At 42.8% G+C, this 22,799-nt stretch overlaps 1 protein-coding gene across 1 annotated transcript; it reads right to left on the bottom strand.

Moving 5' to 3' along the window:
* Positions 1-440: 440 nt before the first annotated feature.
* AADAC (arylacetamide deacetylase) lies at positions 441-21,798 on the bottom strand. Its single transcript, XM_081862717.1, has 5 exons — positions 21,565-21,798; positions 8,452-8,674; positions 6,459-6,528; positions 5,066-5,237; positions 441-2,172 (listed from the first exon to the last, which is right to left on the bottom strand). Exons 1-5 carry the CDS (start codon positions 21,700-21,702, stop codon positions 1,567-1,569), a joined length of 1,209 nt encoding a protein of 402 aa, XP_081718843.1. The 5' UTR covers positions 21,703-21,798; the 3' UTR covers positions 441-1,566.
* Positions 21,799-22,799: the final 1,001 nt, after the last annotated feature.

The following is a 22,799-nucleotide window of genomic DNA, read 5'->3' as shown; positions in this document are numbered from 1 at the left end:
AACTGTTGCAAAAAAAGTGGAGAACTGAATCTAAGATTCGAAAAATTGGAAACAGAGAAAACCACAACTCGACAGATGTTCATCCATCTTTACTGATGAACACAGAACAAACATATAACCAATCCCAAGACACCTTCTAACCAACTTTGCTTCTTATCCCCATTCCTGTTACAAATTTAACTCTTCCTTGGGATCATAGAACTTTGAAAACTGAATCACTTCTTTTTCACAGAACTCTCACACAAAGCCAGTGTCCCAAGCCCCACATCACCTATCGATCAATGTGAAGTGACATAGTGTTTTTCCAGGATATTAGAATCATTTTTCTTAGTGAGTGCTACAATACCATTAATTTGCACAACAGTAAATGAATGTATAGCATAGTTCCATTATCTCAATGTTCAGAGTGATAAACACCCACAATACACCGAAGCAAACAATTTAAGTCAACATACATTTTGTTTACTGTGTAAGGGACACCAAGTAAATGAGTCAAGAAAATAACATATAGTGATTCTGTAAGAATTTGACAGCTCTGTTTGGCACTGCAGTACTCAATAGTTTTAAAAGATAAACATCTCTGTTTCCCTCAGTAGGGGAAAAAAGAGAGAATTGCTAGATGAGATAAGATCTGGTCATTTAAAACATGACATTCCAGGCATGGATAGGGAGGAAATTTGTTTGATTTGCATTTTAACAAGATTCCGAACTTTGCAAAACATGAACCAAAACATGTATTTTTCTAAATGCACACTTCTCTGAATGCACACTTCTCTGAATGTTGTGATGCAGTTAGTCAACAAAAAATATATGTGGAAATGTATATATTAGAGGAGTAGGCATATATTAGTGAAAATGGCATGCAACAATGCATTATATTTGGGAACAGGCTTTCAAAAATGTGTAAAGTAGGTAAAATTCCATAGAAACTGTTTATTAGGAGAAAAGGCTGCTTTTACAGCAAGTCAGATCGTCCCAGCTGTTTACATCTGAACCCCATGAACTCTGTTGAGCAGACAAAAACTTGGAAAGGTATTGTCTACCAAAAGAAAAAAATAGAATAGGCTCATATGAAACTGTCAAGTAATCTCAGCTGTGGAACTTGGTCGAAACCCTTCAAGCTATTGATCAAAATCCTTACCTTTAAGTCAAGTAATAAACCTGCTATTCATCCAAAGTCTGATCTTAACTCGAGACAAATACCTGAGGGTACTATGAGCCATTGGCCAAAAGGTCATTTTGCAGAGCCAGGCAGGTAGAATCACACGAGTCTTCACAAAAGCAAGCCAGAACAACATATAGGTCCAAAACAGAAATTTCACACCTGGAAAGCACCATTCATTTTGTTCCAATGTTTTATTTTAAATTAAGCATAATTTGACAGATACAACAAAAGAAACCCCAAACAACCATCTCGGTCTTATTCAAAGAAAGGATTCTATAACAATTACCAAACCACCACCAAAGTACAATATCAAAATTACTCAGAGAAACAATCATTTCTTCCTGTATAAAACCCAAGTCAAATTGATCGGAGCCAAAGGCATTCCATAGATATGGCTTTGTTTATAAGTTCTTATTCAACCACTCAATGTAGTCATTTGCCATCTTCTCTCCCACAGTTAAGATTAATGGGCCTGTACTAAACATCGCAGCCCCATGAACAGTATTCTCATGTTGATGTATTACATTAACTCCTGCCTCCCTAAGTCGTGAGACATACATGAGTCCATCATCCCTCAAGACATCATACTGGCATGTGATGACATATGTGAGGGGTAAGCCACGCAGTTTGCTTTCATCGACCAGCAGTGGCGCTGCTCTTGGATCCAGAAATCCTGGGTATTTTTGTCCAAGCTTGGAATTGCCATAGACTGGCTTGGTATAAACGTGACCCTTCTTATACCTTTCAGGTAGCCAGTGACTCCAGTTTGCAAATTTAAACAAATGGCTTAGCTCTGCAGGGACATGTTGGTTGGCCTCCATCGCCTTGTTTAGAGACATGTCAGTCGTAAAGTATTCGCTCCAGAATCTCACCATTAACGATTTAGGCAGAATTAACATGTTCGCATTGTCTCGATAAGACGGCAAGTCCAGATCAATCGTCTGAAGAGCAGGGTAAATTAAAACCTGGATCTTGAATTTAATTTTGACACCAGGATCACGTAGAACCTGTAACAGTTAAGGGATGTGTGTGTCATTTATTACACAAGGATCCCTCCTGGCTCCATGTCAGATGGACCACCTTACCAGAAAACATTTTACAGTGCAAGGAAAAGGAGATATTCACACACACACACAGACACACACACACACAGTATAGGCTTGCAGATTACCTGCCTCTTTTATTGAAAATTACACATGCTGATATTTATACCTCCAATATTTACACTATCATCTGAAGTGTTTAATATTCTTTTTTAAGTAATTCGTATTTACCAAGCTCTCATCTGTATCTGTGGAAGTTGCTAATAGAAGCTCAAGATACACCCTAACCCTACATCGGTCTTCCCCATCCTGGTGCCCTCCAGAGTATGTTGAATTAAAACTCCTATCATTGCTGGTGGTGGATTGGGCAGAAAGAAGTTGCTGTTCAAAACATACAGGCAGCACCAGATTGCGGAAGGCTGTTTTACACCTAACCCTAAAAGACAGAAGTCAGAAGCCCACCAGGTTCAATGTGATTTTCAGCATAATCCTAAACATTCCTGCTCAGAATCACATTATAGTGTTCGATAGCATTCGCTCCCTAGTAAATGTGTTTAGGATTTAAGCCTTACTTAGTAAGTAAACCAATTTACATGTGCTGTACTGCTAGGCACAGTGGCATGGCGTGGGGGGTGCACGGGGGGCCGGCCGCACCGGGTGCAACATCTGGGGGGGGGCGTGCTCACACTAACTAATCTAGTGGAAGAGACTCGAGTGCTAAAATCCACGGGTTAGGGGGCGCAAATTACTTGCTTTGCCCCGGGTGCTGACAACCCACCCTACGCCACTGGCTAGGCATAAATAGGGATACACACACACACACACACACACACACGCTTTTGTTGAGAAGCTCAGCTCCACCTTTTCAACAATGATCAAAGCTGATTGACCTGATAAATATTACGAGAGCTCCAGACACGTCATATATCCAATTCTACACAATCAGCTGCCCTATAAACTCCACAGAGGGCTGACTCAATTTTAGTAGTGAGATCACATTTTGAAATGATTTATACAAAAACATGTCTCCTGGGTTGTTGTTTTTTTTTAACCTCTCTTGAACGAAATTCTGCAGAATCTGGCATAGTGAGGTACTATTTATGCATAGCCAACAAAATACAATTATCATTGGCGACAAGGCGGTGTTTCAGCATTCTTTTCCTTTATTCAGGGAACCTTCTCCATGTCAAGTTGTCTGCCAGAATATCCCTCTGATCATCCGCTGAAAAATCTCAGCAAACTGCACCTGGATCCTGAAGGCATTTTAGGATACCCACTTAATTTGGGCTGGGCACTTTCCCAGCCCTTGATTTCAGCAAGGAACTGCCACAAAGGCTTTACTAGGTCATACAGTAAAGGTTTGCTGTAGGATGGACCATCATGGATGCTGGTGAGGGATGTCATGCTGGGGGTGGGGTCGCTAATTGGGAAGCATTGCAGGACCCTGAGGAAACCTTGCCCAGCTTCCCCTCAAATCTGGCATGGAGCCTCAAATAATAATAATAATAATAATAATAATAATTGTATTTTGTTGGCTATGCATAAATAGTATCTCACTATGCCAGATGCTGCAGAATTTCTTTCAAGAGAGGTTAAAAAACAACAACAACCCAGGAGACATGTTTTTGTATAAATCATTTCAAAATGTGATCTCACTACTAAAATTGAGTCAACCCTCTGTGGAGTTTATAGGGCAGCTGATTGTGTAGAATTGGATATATGAAGTGTCTGGAGCTCTCGTAATATTTATCAGATCAATCAGCTTTGATCATTGTTGAAAAGGTGGAGCTGAGCTTCTCAACAAAAGCGTGTGTGTGTATCCCTATTTATGCCTAGCAGTACAGCACATGCAAATTGGTTTACTTACTAAGTAAGGCTTAGATCATAAACACTAGGGAGCGAATGCTATTGAACACTATAATGTCATTCTGAGCAGGAATGTTTAGGATTATGCTGAAAAACACATTGAACCTGGTGGGCTTCTTGTCGCCAATGATAATAATAATAATAATAATATTTTTTTATTTATACCCCACCCTTCCTGGTTCAAAAACCTGGCTCAGGGCAGCTAACAACAAATTTAAAGCACTTAATTGTAAAAGCAGCATAAAATACAGTATGAAAACATGAATAACAATAAAATTCAAAGTTCAGAAATCAATTTAGGGGAAATTCATCTAATAAACATTAGATAATCACCAGGGCTAACTGGCTGAATTATTCCTACTTGGGCCAGCAACAAGGCCAGGGGAGAATTAGCTGTGGGGTCTCAGAGTGGGTAATCTTCATAAAAGGGGAGGGGGGAGGGAAGGGAAGGGAAATAAAAGATCAGGCTGAATTCAAATTAAAAGCCAGGTGGAATAGCTCTGTCTTACAGGCCGGACAGAAGGAGGTTAAATCCTGAAGGGCCCTAGTCTCATGGGACAGAGCATTCCACCAGGTCGGAGCCATCACCAAAAAGGCCCTGGCCCTGGTTTAGCATGCTAAACAAAGGTTAAGAGTTGCAGCCATTGCTTGGTCCACCTTTGTCTTTGGCCCTGCACACCATGCCCTGCCAAAAGGTTGCCTGTGATGAAGCTCCTACCCCAGAGCATCTGGTGTCATGTTGCTCCAGGGCACCATGGGAAATTTAGAAATGTGGCTTCCCATACCCAGTCACCAAGTGTGGGGTGCCTAGGATAAGCTCCCATTGGAGGAGCCCAGTTACCTAAGGGTACCAGATGATGGTGTCAGCCCTGGTTGTTTCCCCAAGGTAACAGGTTACAGGATGGCTTCAGAGAGCAAGGGTTAAAGATGCATAACAAAGACAAAAGCGGCTCCTTTTGAATGCCCAACTTTCCAATACATTATGACTCACCTGCTGTGCCACTGCTGCCGCTAAGTTCCCTCCTGCGCTGTCTCCTGCAACGCACACCCTACTTGCGTCTACGTTGTATTGCTCAAGGACACTGCTCTGCAGGAAGTACTTTGCCACTGTGAACACGTCTTCAAACTGAGCTGGGAAGTGGTGTTTCGGTGCCAGCCTGTACCTTTGCGGGACGGTTTACAAAAAGAAGAATTGGTTGTGAAAGGAAAGGAAATCTAATTTGTGACATGGATGCTAGGTGTCTTCTCTCCTCCCCCCCCCCCCCCATTCAATTAAATCGACTTGCTTCAACATACAGTTTGGAGCAGTCACTTGCAGACTTGTACCACTGATTACACCCCACCAACTTACCCTTCGCCAGGCAAACTAACTCCCCCTTTCTCTCTCACTGAATTACAAATATTTTACAAACTCAATGCAGTTTAAGAACTGATCTGGCAGATATAAACACTGGGTTTCAATGTGACCTTGAAGAGACCCACATTTTGCCGTATGGCATGGTTCACACATAACATCCAACTCCTATCACCCCTGACTGTTGGCCATGCAGTCAGGGGCTGATGGAAGTTACAGTAGACTCCAACAACATATGGCGTGGACTGCATTGGCTAACCCTAGTTTAGAAGGTCTTCTCTGCATTGGTTCCCCCACTTCAGAATTCCCTTCCTTTGGACCTGCATTGAGTCACCATACTGCAGGGTTTTGGGAAAGCCCTGAAGACCTGCATTTTCCAATTTTTAATTGAGAGCTAGCCCACACTGCAACCACCCACCCATTACCACACTCCGTCCATCCATTACACCATGGTGCATCTGCACCAGTGAAACTGGATGCCTTCATCTGTCCCAGCTGCAATAAAACATGTCTCTCCCTTATCAGTCTCTATAGTCACAGCAGGCACTGTAAGTCTCCGATGGTTTGGATTGACCCCCGATGGCAACATTCTTTCATTGCCTCTTCAGACAGACAGATGCCAACAATCCTCTGCCTCCAGCTGAGAAAAATTAGCAAAGCTATGTCCTTCTTCCCTCCTCTCTTGACTGCTGCATGCTGGGAAACTCATTTCATTCGTGTCGATGGGACTGGTGGCTATGCATTACTCCCATGCTATGTGAATGATATGCAATTACCCTTAACTGTAGGACTTCGTTCCCTGCATGCTACAAAGTCCAAACCCAGGTTGCATTGTGCTGAAGCTCACTAACTGCTTTGGGGTTGCCCGGGGTTTTAACCATCAAGCAAAATATAATGATTATTAAATAAATAATCAGTGTGCTTTAGTATGCTCAGTGCACGTGTTAGATTACAGCAATGAAGCGTAGTTTTCTATTTGCAAAGGATCAGGTGTTATTCACAATAAACACTCTGAAGCACCATTCCTTACTCGACTGATACGACGACAGCATTTAGTGTTTCTGAAGTCCGTCTCGACAGGAGGTCATAGGGTTGCATGGCTGCAACAAAGTAAGTAATAAAGAACATTTTATTGCTCTTCTGAAACAAATAGACACACAGTTCCCTGTTTCTTTTGGCAGTAGCTTTTTCTGCACTTTCTGTGAATCCCTGCAATTCAGCACTTGGCAATGGAATAAACTCCTGTGCACACCGCTTTATCTAAAGACAGGAACTCAACAAACCATTCACAAGTGACTTGGCTGCAGTCCAAGAAGGTGTCCTAGATGGGATCTTAGTTTTCATATCTCACACCTTGGATATAATATGTCCTTTGCAGCTTTATATTCCCTAAGAGGCATCATTTGCACTCTGAGAATTTTATTTTATTTTTCATAAAGAATAACTTACAAAACAGCAAGCCATTCATTTATACAAATTAGATCTGATTTTTTTGGGGGGGGGGAGAAGCAAGAGTTAAACCAAAATATGCAGCAGACTAACCACAATATCAATGCTAACGATGTACTAAAAATGCAATACTAGGGCCCACTTACGTTCTGCTGCTGCAGGGTCCATCCACCCAGTATGGGTGATTCTCTCTCCATCCCCACTGAAGCCCTGAATGACACTGCTCCCAGAGTTCAGGGGCTGAACCCCTGGATGTGGCTTGATCTAGCACATTATAAGAGGTTGCTAGAGGAAGGAGGAGGAGGAAAAAAATGGTTGCTAGATCAGGCCAATGGCCCATCTAGTCCAGTAACCTGTTCTCACAGTGGCTGGGCAGATGACAGGGAATAAGCCCACACACTCCCTTCTTGTGGCTTCATGCAATTGGTATATCCTCCATAAATTTGTCCGGATGCTGTCAGGGTTAGGAAGAATAGTGGAGAGCCCCCCCCTCCTCCAGCACCTCCCAGAGAAGAGGAAGACTGTATAGATCAGGGGTCAGCAAACCTTTTCAGCAGGGGGCCGGTCCACTGTCCCTCAGACCTTGTGGGGGGCCAGACTATATTTTGGGGGAAAAAATTATAAACGAATTCCTATGCCCCATAAAGAACCCAGAGATGCATTTTAAATAAAAGCACACATTCTGCTCATGTAAAAACACCAGACAGGCCCCACAAATAACCCAGGGATGCATTTTAAATAAAAGGACACATTCTAGTCATGTAAAAACACGCCGATTCCCAGACCGTCCGTGGGCCAGATTGAGAATGTGATTGGGCCGGATCTGGCCCCCGGGCCTTAGTTTGCCTACCCATGGTATAGATTTACAACAGTGGTTTGCAGAAGGTCATGGCTCTGAGACAAAAGAGGGGCAAAGCTGGGAGATAATGGGAGAAGAGGAGGGGTGAGAAGCAGAGCCGGAACAGCTGACTGACACATTATCACTAGAAAGCATTTCAGACGCGCCGCCTTTCCCAGAACCCGGCGAGCAGTGAAAGTGGTAGAGCAGAAAGCTAAAAGCCAAATGGCCTTAAGCAGCCCCCGTGATGCTGTAGACAACTGAGAGGGAAGAAATTACTTGGAGCAACGCCATTACCCCGAGAGGCAACAATCTAAGCCTCTCTCTGTAAACATTGAATGAAATACATTGGTAATAGCTTCTTTTTCTGTCGGTTACTGGCAGCTTGCCATGGGGAGGAAGGGTCGGATTCCCGGGAGCCTGACAGCTGCCTTCTGCTTGCATAACCAATGGATGCAATCTGATTATTTCAGTTCTTTCATCATGCCATATAGTTCATGTGGTTTACCTGCTAGATGCAAACTACAAGTTAATTGCTTCTCTCAGACTTGCAGAAAATTAGATGGTGGAATACATCCTCTGCAGGTATATTGTCACTGGAGCAGAGGAGATGCTCACCAAATGCACATTGTCAAGTAGCAGCCACCATGCTATGTTGTATCACGACACCTGTCTCAAAGACATTTCAACTTTCAACTCAAGACCCACATTAGCGGAAACAAGCAGACATGCTTACCTGCCGACCCTAGACACCATCCACCCCCATGAATATAAATCATAGCCCTTTTCAAGGAATCGGGCTGCCCTTTGGGGATATACAAACGGACTGGGACACCATTAAATTCTGTGTCAGTCACAGTGACCTTTTCATCCGATGTTGGCGGTGTATGTTCAAAACTTGTGAGGCTCATCATAACATCCATGTGGTGCGCGAGACCCAGCTTGTTGGCAACTGAACCCTGGAAAACAAGAGGTATATTAATGCCAATGTATTACGCAACTCTCAAGCCACATAAAAGACTACATTCATCAGTGCCTCTTTCCTTTCTCCTTCATATCAAAAATAGCCTAAAAGTTGGGCATGCATATTAACATTGTCATTAATCATTTGGAATGGTATGCACATCCTGGAGCATTAAGAAGTTCCAGGGATTGCAAAGCAGAAGTGGCATTTTGCATTAAAAAGAACACTGGAGACTTTGTGATATCTGTTTCTAAATATGCATGTTCAACATAAAGGAGGGACTAGGCACCCAAGTATATTGTGTTCATCTACAAAGAAACAACAGTTTCCCCAAAGCAAGCAATATCCACTTGCAACTCCCCCCACTGCTCCTTTCCTTCTTTCTTCCAGCCAAATGCAAAACTCAAGGCTCCACCAGCTGACCTGTTTATTCGGTATTTATCTTAATTTCCTTGCACAAAGTTCATGCAATGGTTGGACTAAGGCTGGTCTTTACATAACAGTTCTTATTTGTTTACAGGGTGGCTGTATGATAGTACAGTGGTACCTCGGGTTACATATGCTTCAGGTTACATACGCTTCAGGTTACAGACTCTGCTAACCCAGAAATAGTACCTCAGGTTAAGAACTTTGCTTCAGGATGAGAATAGAAATTGTGCTCCTGCGGCGCAGCGGCAGCAGGAGGCCCCATTAGCTAAAGTGGTGCTTCAGGTTAAGAAACGGATTCAGGTTAAGAATGGACCTCGGGAACGAATTAAGTACTTAACCTGAGGTACCACTGAATGCATTCATCTTGTATTCAGTAGTTTCAATACATTTCCCTGTCACTTTCCAACCTGCAAAAAAATTGTGTGTGTGTGTGTCTGTGTGTCTGTGTGTCTGTGTGTGTGTGTAAGTGGGGTTGTTCTGCTAAGGTGAAGTATTGTTTGTCTGGGTCAGATGGAATTGCCTATAACATTGCACTTGCAACGAGGACACCCCAAGGTGTGTGAGATGCCATCCCACGTACTGCCTTGCTCACACTACTGTGAACACAGATTTTGGTTAGCTTTCATGATAGCTAAATGCTGGAGAGGGGGACAAACACTTTCCTCACAGCCACATTCCCACCATAAATCTCACGCTCTCCACCTGACATTTAACTATTTTTACTTCCTAGCAGAGACAGGGGGAGGTAAAGAAAAGAACGAAACACAGTTACGGGTCATCAAGTGGTTCATGCAAATGCTCTTGGAGAGAAATAAATTAGATGTGCTTCTAGCCTTTGTTAGAGTGTTTCTCTTTTCTGTGTGTACTGTATTTATGTTTCCAGCTCCTCAGGAGAGATTCCAAATTCAGCTTAGCTCCAACAGCCCTGCCAGTGCCAAAATCAGTGGTTGTATGCAATGATAGTCATACTCAAGAGTAGACCCATGCAAACAAATGTGTGTGACATGGTTATTAATTTTCATGGGTCTACGCTGAGTAGATATGACCACATAAGACCAGAAATTGTCCAGATTAACCATTGAGACATTCAGTGTGATAGCTTATTATTTTAAAGGCTTTCCCCCCCTTTTGAATCTCCCAAACTAGAGAATCTGGGTGGGTTTGGACATGCTTTTTTTTAGAATCTGAAGCTGCTTTTATATGTGATGGAAAGTAATGTGCATACAAAAAGAAAAGCAATTAACTTCTGGACAGAACCCATGAAAAACCATTTAAGTGCTGTCTGGATGGTGATGCCATTATTGTATGGGAGCTAAGCACGGTTTCCAGTTTCATTTACTCACTCCATAGACCATGGGTAGGCAAACTAAGACTCAGGGGCTGGATCCGGCCCAATCGCCTTCTAAATCCAGCCCGCAGACAGTCCGGGAATCACTGTGTTTTTACATGAGTAGAATGTGTCCTTTTATTTAAAATGCATCTCTGGGTTATTTGTGGGGCATAGGAATTCGTTCATATTTTTTCTTCAAAATATAGTCCAGCCCCCCACAAGGTTTGAGGGACAGTGGACTGGCCCCCTGCTGAAAAAGTTTGCTGACCCCTGCCATAGACCTATGAAATTTCACAGATCTGTGGTTCATGGCATAGTGTATTGAATCAATTAAAATGGCAGGTGGCCTCTATGGAGGGGAGTAAAATTTGGCTGCCATTCAAAAGTGACATGCTACTTGCCCAGTTCCCAAACACTTCCCAGAGGCACAGCAAGCAGGGTGGCAAGTGAAGTGGCTGCTACTATCATGGCAGCGGTGGGGGCCACGGCGTTGTGTGTTGAGGCGAGTGTGTTGCAGAAACTGGAAGCCATTGGTGGCATCATACCAAGGCCTCAGTGAAGTCTGGTGCTGTCCTTAGATTTGGGTCAAGGAGAAATTATGCACAGAATACAATTCACAAAAAACAAACAGAAAGAAATGAAGATATCAAAACCCACAGAAGGCAATATAACACTGTGCAAGAGGGGAAATACGTGAGGAACACGAAAACCACCCCTTTTACAATCTGTTTCTACAGCGCACATAAAGAGTAAACTGCCCCTTCGCACACATACTGCAGAAAATGCACTAATTGTATTCTTCTGAAAGAGATGACCGCACCCTCACCAATCAGTTATGCAGCTTAGCCGGCTTGAGCTAGATATTCCAGTTAAGGCTCTTAAGAGCTATAAACCAACAGATTTTTATTTCAGATACAAATATGGGCATGTAAAGCATTGTCCAAACAATCAGCCAAAGGTTTTGCACACCTCTGAACCCCTCTCTTCCCACAGTCCTGTGTTCCACTGCATGACTTGGTTTGTACAAATGCCTCATGTAAACAAAATGTCAAAAAGAAAAAAAGCCAGTCAGTGTTGATAGTTAAACTAATTCTTAACATTACAAGGGACCTAAGATTCTGAAGATAACGCTTGAGAACCAGTTTGGGTTAGCGCCCCTATTCAATTCCAACTTTGGTCATGTGCAGGCACTACTGGTTCAGTGGAACATTTGAAAATGCAAATTCCCCTCACAGAGCCACAATTCCCAGAATTCCCTGGGAAGAAGGATTGATTGTTAAGCCACCCTGAGAATTTTAACTCTGTTTGGTGAACCGGGGTCTTCTAACAACTCACAACACCCTTAACAAACCTCATTTTCCAGAATTGTGGGTAAGGAAAGCTATGACTGTTTAAAGTGGTACCATAGCACTTTAAATATTTTGTGCGAATGTGGCCCTAGTAGAAAAGAGGCTGTGGCTGCAATTGCCTAGGTGAACACTGAATTCAACAGCGCATATAGGATTGCACCATAGGTCTTTTATTTACATACATTCTCCATACATACATACATAAATACATTATCCAGGGAAAGAGAGGATTAACACTCCAACACTCCCAAACAATTTGTATGACAAGTCTTTTGTAACAAAATATATTTGCATATGTGATACCATCAAGCAGTGACACAGCCTTTTCATTACATTAATTAGTCCACTCAATTACTTCACTCGCATCTGACAATGATTTACAGTGGTACCTGGGGTTAAGTACTTAATGCGTTCTGGAGGTCTGTACTTAACCTGAAACTGTTCTTAACCTGAAGCAACACTTTAGCTATTGGGGTCTCCCGCCGCCGGAGCATGATTTCTGTTCTCAACCTGAAGCAAAGTTCTTAATGTGAAGCACTGTTTCTGGGATAGCGGAGTCTGTTACCTGAAGTGTATGTAACCTGAAGCGTATGTAACCCGAGGTACCACTGTATTGCTATTGGTTGCCTAATGATGCTGGATTGTTTCCAGAGATTATATGCAATCCCCGTTGGCTAAGTATTTGTTCTTCTCAAGTAATTTTGGTGTGCAAGCCTCAGGGCCCAGAGTGATTTACCAATCAATCCCATGCTTTACAAACTACAGTTCCCAGGATCCGGGGGGGGGGGTGTCCATGTCTTAAAGTGGTACAAGAGAGCTTTAAACGTACAGTGCAAATGAGGCCCATGTCAACAACTTTAGGTTTCTTGCTAAGTTTTATATTTTACATTTCAAGTTTTGCTAAAGGCCAGAGGAGGTCTGACCACACTCTTATGATTTCTTTTTTTTTAAAAAAAAATAATTTTTATTAATTTTCAACAAACAAAAATACAAACTTAAAATATAACCTGACTTCCCCAAACCTCCCCTTCGCTGCATCCTTATTTTATCAATTTTTTTAGCATTCTTTCATCCAATTCTTAAATATAATTCTTATTAAAGTTTATCAAACTCAAATTTTACAACTGTAGTTCCTTGTGTCTAATCCCTTGACATCTTAGCATTCCATAATATTACAAACGTCCTTAAGATAAATTTTAAATTTTTCCCAGTCCTCTTCCACCGACTTTCTCCTCTGGTCTCGAATTCTGCCGGTCATCTCCGCCAACCCCATAAATTCAGTCACCTTGGTCTGCCATTCTTCCAGAGTAGGTAGTTCTTGCATCTTCCAATACTTTGCCAGGAGAATTCTTGCTGCTGTAGTTGCATACATAAAAAAGGTTCTATCTTTCTTTGGAATTGTTTGGCCAACCATGCCCAAGAGAAAGGCCTCCGGTTTCTTTACAAAAGTCCATTTAAGGATTTTCTTAATTTCATTATAGATCATTTCCCAGTAAGCCTTAATCTTAGGGCAGGTCCACCAAAGATGATAAAAAGTTCCTTCACATTCATTACATTTCCAGCACTTGTTGTTGGGCAAATGATATATCTTTGCAAGCTTGACTGGGGTCATGTACCACCTATAGATCATTTTCATTATATTCTCTTTTAGGGCAGTACATGCCGTAAACTTAATGCCTGTGGTCCATAACTGCTCCCAATCAGCAAACATAATATCATGTCCAATGTCTTGTGCCCACTTAATCATTGCTGATTTAACCGTTTCATCCTGTGTATTCCCACACTCTTATGATTTCATTATACCATCATTACCTGATCCCGAAACCCACAACAAACAATGGCCCCCACCCAGCAGCAGCTGGACTACTCCAAACCACATGCAGGTTGAGAAATGTCAGCAGCCTATTCTTGTTTCCTTTTACAGGAAGTGAAGGTAGCCCACCTGGAAATGTTGACCTCCAGGCAGGTAATCAATCACTGGCATCCTTAATTCACAGTCGGCAGGAGAGGCCAGATGTGAGGAGGAAGTCATAGCAGCATAAACAAGCAACAGCAGGAGGCAATAACTGTTAAGTAGACAGGCAGTGGACCCTAGCAGAGGCGCTGCGTGGATCGTATCTGTGCATGTTCCCAGACTAAAGCACAGATGAGAATACAGTTATCTTCAGACTCTACGCTTCTCTTAAGTTTTCTGGAGCGGTATACAGTGCTACCTCAGGTTACATATGCTTCAGGTTACAGACACTTCAGGTTACAGACTCCGCTAACCCAGAAATAGTACCTATTAAGAACTTTGCTTCAGGATGAGAACAGAAATCGTGCGGCAGCAGCAGCAGGAGGCCCCATTAGCTAAAGTGGTACCTCAGGTTAAGAACAGTTTCAGGTTAAGAACGGACCTCCAGAACGAATTAAGTACTTAACCTGACGTACCACTGTACTAAGGGCTGCCTTTGTAAAACATCATCACCACCCTCTCCACCTAGTCATAGCCACCCCAAGTCATGATGTTTGAAAAACAACTAATAAAATCATTACTACTACTAATGTGTCACAAAATTGCAACAATAAGGAAGTGGGATTCAGAGACTCCCTCTTTAAAACCTGCTGTTAGCTCAGTAACATAATACTATAACTCTGTATCATGGAAAAAGCTAAAACAAAAAGTTTGTTCCAGTATATATTCATTTTATTTTATTTTTAATAGATATTTATTAAGATTTTACAAAAAAAGAAGAACATAGGTAATAGAAAAATAATACAGACATACAGCAAAAAGAAATACATCTAAAAAGAAAAAGGGGAAAAAAAACAATAGAAACATTAGAAAGAAAGAAAAATCCAATTTTTCACTTCATAATTCTATAACCCTCTTTCTTGACTTCCTCACATCTCCCTTTTTTGTGTTCCCCTTTACACAATCGAGTTCAGCAAATCCTTGCCCTCTTTCAAACCTCATTTATAATTATATGTTTCAGCCTATTATGTCTCCAGTTTTTCTTCTCTTTTCACATCAATTTTTGCCTATTCTTTATAACTTAATCCCTTGTACCACTTTATATACATCTGACATAATATTACTCTGGTCTTTCCCCCTTTCCTTTTTAATCATCTTTGCATACTCCTTTTAACCATGTCACTAATGCCAAATTATCTTTATGTCCAACATCATTTTAACATTCAAACAATTTACAATGCTTCTGTAAATAGTCTTTGAACTTCTTCCAGTCCTCTTCCACCAACTCTTCTCCCAGGTCTCGGATTCTGCCAGTCATTTCTGCCTTGTTCCAGTATATATTCAAACGAAAATTTAGCATTACTCAGGGTTTAGCCAGCGACCAGCCCCTGTGGTCTCTGCCCCTCCACCATCTACACTGAAGAGGGGGAACACTGTGACTCAGGCTATGGAACCATGATCATGCCAGGTTCTAAGTAAAAAAGGTAAAGGACCCCTGGACGGTTAAGTCCAGTCAAAGGCGACTATAGGGTTGCTGTGCTAATCTCACTTCGGGCCAAGGGAGCCGGCATTTGTCCACAGACAGCTTTCCAGGTCATATGGCCAGCATGAGTAAACCATTTCCGGCGCAACGGAACACTGTGACGGAAACCAGAACGCACGGAAACACTGTTTACCTTCCCACCGCAGTGGTGCCTATTTATCTACTTGCACTGGCATGCTTTCGAACTGCTAGGTCGGCAAGGGGTTCTACATCACAGTCTACCTGTGTAGAGCAGGTTCATCTCTTTAGACATTCCCCCTCCACACCTGTGTTTGTGAATGGGGTGGGGAGCTGCTGGGGCTACAGGATGCAACCCTGTGCTCCCTCTGAAACAATATCAGTTGCACGAAAGGGTAACACCAGAAAAGGGCTGTTGAAGTTCATTAAAAGCCTCTTAATTCTTTAGCAAACTTTGGCTGAAATGACAGGATTAAGAAGAGTTTTCTTAATCCTTCTCTTTCTTTTAAACCTAGAGCAGCCTAGGGCAGGTTGCATCTGTGAAAAAGGACAGGGAAAGGGAGAGGCTGCTTAATCCTTTCTCTTCTGGTCCTTTGTCTGCTCAAATGTCCTCTCCTTATTTTGCTTTCCCCCCCTACAGAGGAAGCAATACATTCCATGACCATAGTATGCCATGGCAGGCAGCATATAAATCTCAGTTACAGTATCCGAAGGAAACTGCATAGCTGATATAGATGCTATTTCAACATAGGAATGATTCCTGAATTTACTTTACTGCAGCATTTGTGGTGTTAAACGTATCTTCCAGAACTATCTGCTGCTAAGCAGATGAAATGTCCATGGATGAACCAATCTCATTTATTCTGAAGAATCATTATCCAAAATTAGAATGTTGTTTAAGGTTGCACAAAGAGCTGTTTTGTAACCCAGGATTTGGACAAAATGACCAGAAATCCTTTGAGTCCAGAATTCATGGATAGATATATGGTTAGATTTATAGTTAGACCCACACCCTCTCTGGCAACACTGCCTGATATCAGCACATTATGCTGCCCAGAGTGCATGATCCTTGGTGTTAGACATGGTGCATGAAACATTATTGTGGAAACAGTGCAGTGTTGGGGAGGAACTGCATGCAAACTGTCATAGAACATAGAAAGTTGCTTTATACTGAATCAGACTCCTTGGTCCATCTAGCTCAGTGGCTCTCCAGAGCTTCAGTTAGGGTACATTCCCAGTCGTACCTGCAGATGCTTGAGACCTTTTGCTTGCAAGGCAGGTGCTCTGCCACTGCACTGTGGTCCTTCCAGGGCTGAGGTTCAAATCCCAGCATCTCCAGGTAGAACAGGGAAGGAGTCCCACCTGAAATCCTGGGAGAGCCCCTGCTAATCCGAGAAGCCATACCAAGCTAGATGGGATCAGTGATCTGACTTGGTATATGGAAACTTCCCATGTTCCTACTTGCTTCTGGTGTTTTTTCTGCACTGCATTAGATTTGCACAAAACCAAAAAGGGGACAAGGGTCTACATAACATTTGCACAAGTACTAATTTATAAATTTTAAAAATGGAATGATTTCCATAATTTATCTCACCATAGTGAGGAAGACTGTGGTTAAGTGACCTGTGTGACAGATTAGTGGGCTGTCCAGCAGCTGATGGGCAACTTCAAGGTGCTTCCCCACTACTCTCCTTCTGACTGACTGGAACCATCCTCCTCCATCAAACAGAGGGCTTGACCTCTGGAAAGTTGGACACACAGCCACCTAGACTGCTTTGGTTGTCATTAGAATTCATAGCCTAGTGTAGACAGTAGGGCACATTTTGCCGAAATCAATGCACTGTGAATAGAGAAATAGCTACACATACACCCAATGCGCCCCATGATCCTTTAAGGTTGGCAGCCAAGCTCTCAGTTTAAAATATACTTTAGGGGTTGGAACTGGGCTTAGATAATGCACATTATGTGAGGGTGCATTTTCTCCAAGTACAATTTCCTGGCCAAGGCCCTGGGCAGTCTGCTTCCCTTCAGCCTAATTCCTAAAATGGGGGGGGGGGCCTTGCACCCATGCACTGATTTCTCCTGCTAATGGTACTGTACATATGCAAGTTTCTTTTATTCTAGGTGTTGGTGGTGATGATTACTTTCATTAATAAATATTGTATTAATATTTATTTATATACTGCCCTTCATCTGCAGATCTCAGGATGGTTTACAGTACAAAAGCACAAAATACATAACACAAAAAACAGCAACACAATAACCCTCCACCCACCCACAGCCTAAGAAACATTTCAAAGGCCATAGATTCTTCAATACTTCAAATGCCTGGGTTAAGAGGAATGTTTTTGCCTAGCACCAAAATAGTAATAAGAGTATTATCTGCAAAGGCATATTCACATATGAGCAGCTGAACCCACAACAAGGACCCCTGTGTGATCAGAAATCCTGATATATAGGGTGCCTACATACATCCTGGGACGTGGGTGGCACTGTGGGCTTGCCGATCAGGAGGTCGGCAGTTCAAATCCCTGTGATGGGGTGAGCTTCCATTGCTCGGTCCCTGCTCCTGCCAACCTAGCAGTTCGAAAGCACGTCAAAGTGCAAGTAGATAAATAGGTACCACTCTGGCGGGAAGGTAAACGACATTTCCATGCACTGTTTGGTTCACCAGAAGCGGCTTTGTCATGCTGGCCACATGACCTGGAAGCTGTATGCCGGCTCCCTTGGCCAATAAAGCGAGATGAGCGCCGCCACCCCAGAGTCAGTCACAACTGGACCTAATGGTCAAGGGTCCCTTTACCTTTACATACATCCAGCTGTTCATGGGCACCCTTTTGCAGACATTGCACTGAACATGCGGGTATCAAGGGGGCAAAGTTAGTAGTGCATGATTTGTGGGGGTGGACCAGTGGCACAGTTCACCTCTCTCCCTCTCCATACATTTACCATATACAAAAGAAGGCATGGATGAAGCTCAAGGCATCTGGCATAGGAGCATAAGAAACTGCCTTATACCAAGTCAGGGAATTGGTCAATCTAGCTCAATATTGCAGACACTAACTGGCAGTGGCTCCACAGGATTTCCCCCTCCCCTACCTGAAGATGCCAGGGGTTAAACCTTTGGCATGCTCTACCTCTGAGCCATAGCCCCTCTCATTATGTAGCAACACCACACATTGCCAGGAAAACCCCACAGTATAACAACTAGAGTTTATCCAGGATCAAATTTTCGATCCATTTATATTGTGCTGTCCCCCACACAATACCTGAAGAAGAAGCAGGACAAGAAAATCACGTTGTATGTAGATCACTATCTACATATATAAAATATAACTGGGACAAGGTTTAGTGCTTCAGATTTCTTACGCGTGTCTGTCTATTTTGTTTTTGTTCCTCCTGTGGCTTTAAAAAGAAGCCCGGAAGAGAAAACGAGAAGTGAAGGGAGAAAGCTTAATATCTGACTGTTAGGCTGCTATTACAGGCAGAGGAGAAACGTCAACAAAAAAGATATGGCAACTCAACACTTGTTGGAGGGGTTTGCTATGAGCAAAGAAAACAAAAGTTGTGTTTTCTCTTACAGGCTGTTACCAGAAGAAGAGAAGAATAATAATTTGGATTTGATATCCTGCTTTATCACTACCCGAAGGAGCCTCAAAGCAGCTAACATTCTCCTTTCCCTTCCTCCCCTACAACAAACACTCTGTGAGGTGAGTGGGGCTGAGAGACTTCAGAGAAGTGTGACTAGCCCAAGGTCACCCAGCAGCTGCATGTGGAGGAGTGGGGAATCGAACCTGGTGCACCAGATTACGAGTCTACTGCTCTTAACCACTACACCACACTGGGACTTGCAATGCACTCCTATTCATGAAGCCAGCCAGCCTGCCATTCCCCCTTGCAGGATACTTCATTCTGTTCTCCCTAGTTTTTCCTTCCCTACTCCCAGCAATCAGTGGCCATGAAGTGTGCTTAGCCTTGATCAAAGTGGCTCATTTGGAAGAGAAGGAATTCCCAACCCTTTAGAGATTTTCTTGTATGTCATTGTTCCCCCAGCTCAGCCTGCTGATACCTCCCTGCTTCTGTGCAGATGGTGCCATTTTGGAGAACAGAGTTTGCTATTAGCGCTAGATAGCCAATGGGGCAGTGGTTAAAGTGTCAGACTAGGACCTGTGATCTAAACAACACTAGCATGAAGCCATAATTTAACAGGCACCACATAGATAAAGCCTTTTAGGATGCAGAGCCGTGATAGAAGAAGAAGAAGAGTTTGGATTTGATATTCCGCTTTATCACTACCTGAAGGAGTCTCAAAACGGCTAACATTCTCCTTTCCCTTCTTCCCCCACAACAAACAGTCTGTGAGGTGAGTGGGGCTGAGAGACTTCAGAGAAGTGTGACTAGCCCAAGGTCACCGGGCAGCTGCATGTGGAGGAGCGGAGACGCGAACCCGGTTCACCAGATTACGAGACTACCGCTCTTAACCACTACACCACATTGGCTCTGTTAGGAGAAGCTGAACTCATCAAAGCTCTCCCAGGGTAAAATAATAAAAGTTTTGGGCCCTACTGGAACGGCACCATCTTCTGTTCATGCTTTTTTTATTATTATTACCAGAAATGGCTTTCATGTGGAATGGAGAATTCTAGCCCATGCTGCTTCTTCCATCAAAGTGATGGGGAACTCACATACCAATAACGCAGTATGTAATGCAGGAACTCTCTAGTTCCATGCAGAATTCGGCAACCCTACCTACCTCTCCCATGTTAGTCATACTGCACTTGTTTGCCTTGCCACACACCTCCCAACTATCAGATTCAGGCACGTGCTGTATGCCTCCCCCCCCCCACCTTGCTTTGCGTGACACTTTTCTCCTTGTGGCTCTCTTCTGTTTCTTTTCCTTTCTTTTCCTCCTTTCTAAGGCTGCGCTTTTGTGACCTTTCCACCACCAGGCAAGTCAAACACCCAGGGAGTGACATGATAATTGATGCCACACCCCTAAATTCTGCACACCTCAGCAAGCACTCAGAAAGCTACTCTTTTAGCAGCATGCCAGCAATAAAACACACAAACCCTGAGGTGTGATCACAGTGTTGGCTGGAAACCAGCAGGCAAAGCCCTAGGGACCTTGCCTCAGAAACAGGTCAGATTCCCATATGCATCTGATGCCTTGTAGCTGGTGAATAAATGCAGCTGCTGGGTGCTAGTCGGCTTAGCTTTTACTTAAAAGCAGACTCACTGAAATTAAAGACAATGACTACATTCAGTCAATTAATTTCAGTGGGTCTATTCAAAGTAAAATTTAGTGACTACCACCCATTGGGTCCCTCTTTCTGCATATGCAAACATATTTTTACACTTAGGGACAAAAATGTCCAGCAACTTAGCAGTAATAGAATCAGAGAATTGCAGAATTGGAAGAGACCACAAAGCTAATCTATTCCAACTCCCTGTAATGCAGGGATTTTTTTGCCCAATGTGGAGCTTGAACCCACAACCACTTGCTACCCAGAAATGGGAAATAATTGTAACAAGTTCTGTAGTTTTATGCGTATCTCTCTTTTTATGCAATCCACCCTGCAGCTCCTGGGTGATGCTATAGGTAAATACATAAGCAGGCAAGCTGGTGAAAGTCGTGCATGTATGCAGTACAGCAAAACAGATACCTAAAAGAAAACTAATTTCAGTCTATGCTCAATTGCTGCAGTAGCCACAATTCACTCGGAGATCATTAACAGTGTCTGGCATGGTAGATATATTAGCAGGGATGTTCCCCTCTCCCTTACACCAGATTTCAATTAGAAATTACATCAGTGGCGAGGAAAATTCTAAGAGCTTTCCCCTTGATTGATTGCTTCTAGCATTAAAACTGGTTATTTATAGCAACAGCCGTGCAGACTAAAGAGTGTGTATGAAATGTGAAGCGTAATTATATCTGTTATCAAAGGGAGCTTTGCACTGCTTCTGACTCAAAAGTAGGGTGCTCATATTTCTGCAGCAGCTAGAGAATAACAGAGAAAACAGGATGCACTGTCTTGTAAAGCTATTAAATGATTTTAAAAGCTAACAGGGAAGCTTCCCTTCTATTTGTTTTCATTTTCATATATAGGACATTTCTGTTCAGATAGTCAAAGAAAAAGAGACAAATGAATTCTGTTTCATGATGCCCCCCCACCAGCCAAATAATGCAACTAATAGCTGTTAGTTCTCATTTTGCACAACCCCAACATTTTTTTCAGTAAGCTTCCCTCCCACACACACCTTTTTGCATTCAAGCAATCTCACATGCACAAGACGCCTGGAATAAAGAAACATCTAAGCTTACCACATGGTCTAAAGTTCTAAAGACAGCACCAATGAGCATCAGCTTCCAGCGGTCCTCAACATTCTCTGGTAAGGGGCTGTATATGTAATAGGCAGTCAAAACTGTAGCAATGAGAAGGCACAGTAATTTGATTCCCATCTTTTACTATCTACTTCAGTCAAGACTGTTTCCCATTGACTAGTCTCCGTGAGTTTTAACGGAGGCAAGTCAGCTGACAGCAACAAAGTTAGTCTGCTGTTACACAGTATGACTCACACAGACCCAGAGAGACCAGCTCTCCTTTGATCACTAGGAAACAGGTTCGGCTTCTAGAGTAAAGGCAAAACTTCACGCTAGGAAGCATTCAGCCACCTACAATAGGATTACTGGAGTTGTTTGTGCTGCTTGAGCCGAGGTTTCAATAACAAAGCAAGGACGACAAGTTTGCACTTATTGGTTCTACAGATTCCACAGCTCTGGTGTTTAAATTAAAGTGAGGAAATGCAGTGTTCTCATAATAACTAACAACATAACCAGTGATAAGCAAGACCTTTGAGCCTCCGAGTGACTGATAAGCTAAAGACTTCGTCTCAGTAGGGAGTCAGACACAACTAAACGACTAAACAACAACAAACTTGAGGGTCTGTGCTCAGCTGCCACATACCAAGACTGTTCAGAGAGACTGATTGGCTTTAGATTGAAATATTTAAGATATGCAAAATTTCTACACTTTTGAACTTATACGAGAAAGACTGGAAGTGTGTTAGTTGCAGAGAGTGGGAGGAAGGGAGAAAGAATAAAGTTTTGGATGGCTTTCACAGGAAGAACAGTTAGAAAAGTTTCATCACCCCTAATAAGTTTTATGGCCCCATTTTCATAAGTTGCTATATGAAGGTGTCAAAACAGGAGCTCAGGGTTAAAGCTTTGCCAGCAGCTCCTCTGGCTGTGCTAATGTTGTGGTAACATACTGAACATTTCCTTCTTCCTCAGCAGTTGAGAAATTACAGAAGATGCAAGAAATGAATGCGGTCGGAAAGGCTTTGGGCCACCTGTCTGCAATCCTCTTGCCACTTTACATAGATTTGGTGGCCAGGCTACCAAGCCGTTTCCCTTAAGACGAGCCTTTCAGCCCCTCTCACCAGGTGTGAGCTGAATGCATGCAGCAGAGAGTCTGCTCTATTTGAGTGTGCTTGATTAAGAACACTATAAGAGCCACATTCGCACCATACTTTGAAAGCACTATTGTGGCATCTGAA

The sequence above is a fragment of the Podarcis erhardii genome (assembly GCF_964252035.2).
Source record: "Podarcis erhardii genome assembly, chromosome: 5".
Lineage (NCBI taxonomy): Eukaryota > Metazoa > Chordata > Lepidosauria > Squamata > Lacertidae > Podarcis > Podarcis erhardii.
The sequence above is the reverse complement of the archived record's forward strand: the minus strand, read 5'-3'. Positions and strand labels throughout refer to the sequence as shown.